This window comes from Nicotiana tomentosiformis, chromosome 4 (genome assembly GCF_000390325.3).
Source record: "Nicotiana tomentosiformis chromosome 4, ASM39032v3, whole genome shotgun sequence".
Lineage (NCBI taxonomy): Eukaryota > Viridiplantae > Streptophyta > Magnoliopsida > Solanales > Solanaceae > Nicotiana > Nicotiana tomentosiformis.
Window position 1 is genome coordinate 70,679,136 of NC_090815.1, and position 6,505 is coordinate 70,685,640.

Here is a 6,505-nt window from a genome sequence, read left to right on the forward strand (position 1 = left end):
GAAGTGTGCAAACATAGTCAGTCTGTCCACAATGACCTACACTGCATCAAATCTCCTCAAGGTCCATGGAAGCCCAACTACAAAATCCATAGTGATGCGCTCTCACTTTTACTCTGGAATGTCTAGCCTCGGAAGCAAACCACTTGGGTTTTGATGCTCATACTTCACTTGCCAACAGTTCAAACACCGAGCAACATACTCAACAATATCCTTCTTTATCCTCCACCACCAATAGTGATGCCTCAAAACCCATTACATCATCGCGGCACTTGGATGGATGGAATACCGCGAACTATAGGCCTCTTCAAGGATCAACTCTCACAACCCATCCACATTCGGAACACAGATCTGACCCTGTAGGCTCAATACCCCATCATCACAAATAGTAACCTTCTTAGCACCATCATAATGCACCATGTCCCTTAGGACAAGCAAGAGGGGATCATCATACTGAAGCGCCTTGATGCACTCAAACAGGGACGACCGTGATACAACACAAGTGAGAACCCTGCTAGGCTCCGATATATCCAACCTCATGAACCTGTTAGCCAAAGCCTGAACATACAAAGCTAACGATCTCTCCCCAGATGGGATAAAAGCAAGATTACCTGTGCCCTCCACTTTCCTGCTCAATGCATCAGCCACCATATTGGCCTTCCTTAGATGATAAAGAATGGTGATATCATAGTCTGTTAGTAGCGCTAACCACCTCATCTTACTCGAGTTCAGATCCTTTTGCTTGAATAAGTTCTAGAGACTCCTATGATCCATGAATACCTCACAAGACATGCCATAAAGAAAATGCCTCCAAATCTTGAGCGCGTGTACAATGGCTGCCAACTCCAAATTGTGTACTGGGTAGTTTTCTCATGGGGCTTCAACTGACGCGAAGCATATACAATCACCCTACCATCCTGCATCAACAAATACCCAATGCCGACCCATAAAGCATCACAATAGACTGTATAAGAACCCGATCCCGAAGGCAAAACCATAACTTGAGCTATACTGAGGGCAATCTTGAGCTTCTGAAAGATCTCCTCACACTCATCAGACCACTTGAATGAGGCATCCTTCTCCATCAATATAGTCAATGGGGTTGTTATAGATTGAAACCCCTCCACAAAACAACGATAATACCCAGCCAACACAAGGAAACTCCGGATCTTTGTAGCAGTAGACAATCTGGGCCAACTCTAAACTGCCTCAATCTTTTTTGGATCCACCTTAATCTCCTTACTAGACACCACGTGACCCAAGAATGCCATCGAGTCTAATCAAAACTCATACATAGAGAATTTAGCATATAGCTTCTTTTCCCCCAAAGTCTGGACCACGATCCTCAAGTACTGCTCATGCTTCTCCTGGTTGCAAGAATACACCAATATTTTATCAATGAAAATTATGATGAAGGAATCTAGATAAGGCTGAAATATGTTATTCATCAAGTGTATGAAAGCTGTTGGGGCATTTGTTAGCTAAAAAGACATCACCAAGAACTCACAGTGCCAATAACGGGTCCTGAAAGCTGTCTTAGGAATATCTGAAGCCCTGATCTTCAATTTATGGCACCCCGATCTTAAGTCAATCTTCGAGAATACTCTAGCACCCTCAAGCTGATCAAATAAATCATTAATACGTGGTAGGGGTACTTGTTCTTGATAGTAACCTTGTTTAACTGCCTGTAGTCAATGCACATCCTCATAGAACCATCTTTCTTCTTCACGAATAGAATCGGTGCACCTCATGGTGACACACTAGGCCTCATAAAACCCTTATCAAGCAATTCGTGTAATTGTTCCTTCAATTCCTTCAACTCCACTATTGCTATGCGATATGGTGGAATAGAGATAGGCTGAGGGCCCGACACCAAATCAATACCAAAATTAATATCCCTATCAGGTGGCATGTACGGTAGTTCTGTAGGAAACACATCTGAGAACTCCCTTACTACTTGAACTTACTCAACAGTTGGAGTATCAGCACTAACATCTCTCACAGAAGCCAAATATGCCAAACATCTCTCCTCAAATATTTCCACTCAACATTAGGAAACCCCGACATAGCTAACGTCATGGTCTTAGCGTGATAATCAAGAATAGCATGGTACAGAGATAGCCAATCCATACCCAAAATTACCTCAAAATCAACCATGCTGAGCAATAAAAAATCAACTCTAGTCTCACAACCCCTAGTGGTAACCACACACGACCAATATACATGATCTACCACAATGGAATCATCCATTGATGTAGATACATGAACATGCATATCTAAAGAATTATGAGACATATCCAAATAACGAGCAAAATAGGATGACACATAAGAGTAAGTGGAACAAGGTTCAAATAACTGTAAGGCCCCGTAAAATTTTGCAAAGGAAAATAATATTTCATGGTGCCGGACTATGCATTGAGGTGTAAAGGAAACATTTTGGCAGAGAAATGCATTTCTGCGGTCTATTATGCAATCGCAAAATCACTCTGCGGGACGCATAATGGTCGCAGAGTGAGGCAGGTATGGGTTGGGTTGGATCCATTCTGCTATCGACTATGCAACCGCAGAATTGTTCTGCGGTTCATTATGCGACCATAGAACAGGTCTGCGGGCCGCATAGTGACCGCAGACCCAGGCAGATTTTTCCAGTTTTTGGCACCAAATTGTGCGGCCGATATGCGAACCGCATACCCTGTTCCGGAGCTTCATTTTGGGATTTTTATAACCCGACCCTACTTCGATTAGATAGACGCAATGGACCATTTTTGAGCTAAAACCTGATATTTTGAGAGTGAGAGAGTGCCCTAGAGTGGGAGAGTGATCTTTAACAAATTGTTCTTTAATTCTTGCTCAAATATTTGAAGACTAACAAGGAAAACTCAATAGGTATTCATCCTAGAGGTAAGATTCTACACCCTAGCCCTTAATTTTGAAATTTAGCTAAGGATGGGTAATTAGCAAAACAATTCTTGGGTATGGGAGTTGTTTATTTTGCATGCATGTGTTATCAAAGGGTGTAGGAAGATTGTGAGCTAAAAATGGTAAAGAGTGGGTTGTGGGATGATGGAATCCTCCATAAAAGGACCTTGAAACCTTAATGCCCACCTAGTATTTGATAAAATGCTCAAATGAGCTAGAACCATGATCATCTTCCTAATTTTGGTTCAATTTGTTATATTTCTAAAATAGATTGAAGTTGCTAAAAATTCCGGATCATTTTAGAGTTTAAGGAAGCTCAATTGAGGTATGTTGGCTAAACTCTTCTTTAAGAATTGGAACCCCAATATCCTTGTAAGTTCCAAGATATTTATTACAAGTTGAGTATCCCGAATAAGTTTTGTGACAAAGATATATGTTTAAGTTGTGTTTCAAATGCTCTCATGATATTGTATTATAAATTGAGGATCTGTTCCAAACTATGGATTGTGTATCTACGTGTTATGATTCCAAGTGGTGATTTATGTGGAAAACTATTATGCCAAATTGTGTAAAGAATGTGATTGGGGTTACACCTCCACCCACATATATTGGGGTGAGGCGGCAAGGTCGCTTTGTGTATGATTTTGGCATTGTTGTTGCACTACCACCCCCCCCCCCATATATATATATATATATATATTGGGGTGAGGAGGCATGTCCGCTTTGTGTAGGTATTGGTATCGTTGATGCATTTCCATCCAATTATATTAGGGTGAGGCGGAGGGTCCGCTTTGTGTGAAAATGGGTATTGTGTTTACATCTCCACCCGCATATATTGGGGTGAGGCGGAAGGGCCGCATGAGTAGAGTTTTGGTATTGTGATTACACCTCCACCCGCATACATTGGGGTAAGGTAGCGGGGCCGCTTTGTGTGGAAATGGTTACAGAGGATCTCATCTTGAATTCTATAAATGTTAATGACAACTTTTGATAAGCTTGTTTTGGTTTAACCGGCTATCTATGCTATTCTATTGTCGCCCTGGTTCATCATGTTCATATTGTATTTCCGAGTTCTTAAATTGGTGTTTGGTTTTCATACTAATACTATTCGACATATACTAACGTCCCTTTTGCTGGGGGTGCTGTATCTTTAATGGATGCAGGTGGTTCTAAAACGAAGGATATTGACTAGTGATAGCGGTGCTCATTCTTCCCAGTTGACTTGGTGAGCCCTATCTCATTCCGGGGTTGTGCATCTTTTGTTTTGTATGTGTTATCATATTTTAAGGTATAGCCGGAGCCTTGTTACCGGCACTATCATTGTACTCTTTGGTATTTTAGAGGCTCCATAGACTAAGTGTGGGTTGTGTATGGGTGTTGGGAATGTTAAACTAGTTGTGTTGTGATTAAATCACTTGTTCCACTTTGAACCATGAAGGTGTGAGTATGTGTGTTTTGAGACTTATTAATGGAGTAACTAATGGTAATTGATTGGTATTGTAGACATTATCACCTTATTGTCTAATTAACGAAAATATGTATTATCCTTATTCATGGATGAGTTTGGGTAGAAGGAAATCTAATAGGCTTGCTTGGCCGGATTCACTCGGTTGAGTGCCGGTCGCGCTCCCCGAGTTTGGGGCGTGACAATAACACTGAAGCATCCCTTTGGCATACTAAAACAATACCTGTGATCACGACATCGAAAGCAACTACCTCTGGCCTGGCGGGAAATGCATAGTAACGGGCATGTCCACCTCTTGACTGACCTCCTCCTCTAGGGCGACTTCGAGCCGACTATGCCCCACCCCTAAATGGTTGTGCAGGTTGTGTAGCTACTGGTTTTAGAACCATAGGCTGCGTGCTCTGCTGTGGTGCACTAATCAAAAGTCTGGGTAATCCCTCTTGATATTACTCAAGTCTCCACACTCGAAACAACCCCTCTTCTTATGAGTCTGCTGACTTTATGACTTGCCATGATAACTCGAATAACTCCCAGAGGAACCATAAGCAAATGAGGCATGGTAAGAACTCTGTGCTGGTAGTGCACTGAATGATGATTGAACTGGGCGAGCACTGTATGAGCTGTGGCTAACTGATGAACCATGAGGAATCTAACGAGCTACCTGAGTAGGCCTAAGAGGACAACCTCTGTTGTGATATGAGTGGCCTCCAGACGAGGCACCACCAAAACCAGCTGAACCGCGTGGCATCTTGGCCTCCCACTCCTCTCTCTCTCAAGCCTGCGAACATGCTCCAAACATCTATCAATATCAACCACCTGGTCAAACCTAGCATCCATCTCGGACTCTCGAGCCATACCATACCGAAGACCATAGTTGAGGCCATCAATGAACCTCCTGATCCTCTCCCTCTCAGTAGGTACCAAAAATTCTGCATGTTGTGCCCACTCCGTGAACCTCATCTTGTACTAAGTCACAGTTATTTCCTCCTGGAGTAGATGCTCAAACTCCCTATGCAACTCCTCTATGCGAGTCTGTGGGACAAACTTTTCAAAGAAGAGAACTGAAAATTGATGCTATGTAAGTGGTTCTGCACCAGTTGGCCTGCCTGACTCATAGGTCTGCCACCACCAGTAGGCTGGACCTGTGAGCTGAAAAGTAGTGAAGTCGACTCCATTCGAGTCCACAAGGCCAGTTGTATGAAGAATCTGATGACACTGATCAAGAAAAATCGTAGTATTGCCGACTCTCCTCCACTAACTGGGGAGTACAAAGTCTCTGAAATCGCTCCAACCTCTTATGCTCCACATCAGTCAAAGATGGCCCAGCCTCGGCTCGAGTAGCATCAACTGGCTAAACTGGCAATACCTCTGGTGTTTGATAACCCTAAGCTAGCTACTCTAGTGTATGGGCGGTGGGAGTCTTGGCTATTCCCCCGGCCTGAGAGGTAGCTGGTGCAACATGTATCATTCCCGCCTGAGCCAAGCTCGTACACAAACTCAAAATCTGGACCAAGGTCTCCTGAAGACCAGGCATATTAACAGGTACTGCCATTGTCTGAGTTGGCCGCACTAGCTACACAATATCCGGCATCTGCTCCTCTACTGGAGCAACTGTTGGCTCCACAGGTGCTACTCTAACTGTAGCACGAACACCACCTCGGCCTCTACCTTGGCCTCTCGCGACCCTGATTGGAGGTACTAGTTCATGTCCATCTGATCTGGCTGAACGTGTCCTCACCATCTCTGAGAGAATAGAAGAGTAAAGGTTCAAACTTCGGAAATAACAAATCCGCACAACTAGAATGCACGAAAGTGAAGTTTTCCTACGAGTTCAGTAGCCTCTCAAAGATAAGTACAGATGTCTCCGTACCAATTCGTAAGACTTTACTAAACTTGCTCATGAACCGTAGAACCTATGAACCTAGGGCTCTGATACCAACTTGTCACGATCCAAAACCACCAACCGATCATGATGGTGCCTAACTCACTTGATATGCAAGCCAAACATAACAAGAGTGGAATATAATAATAGAAATAGTACAAGTCTATTACCAATAATAATTCCCCCAGAACTGGTAAATATAGAGTCATGAGCTCTAAATAGAAGTACGAATATGTAATACA

General features: G+C 43.1%; 1 protein-coding gene across 1 annotated transcript; it reads right to left on the bottom strand.

The window, feature by feature from the left end:
* Window positions 1–318: 318 nt before the first annotated feature.
* Window positions 319–714, bottom strand: LOC138909902 (uncharacterized). The gene has a single exon (XM_070201119.1). It carries the CDS (start codon window positions 712–714, stop codon window positions 319–321), a length of 396 nt encoding a protein of 131 aa, XP_070057220.1.
* Window positions 715–6,505: the final 5,791 nt, after the last annotated feature.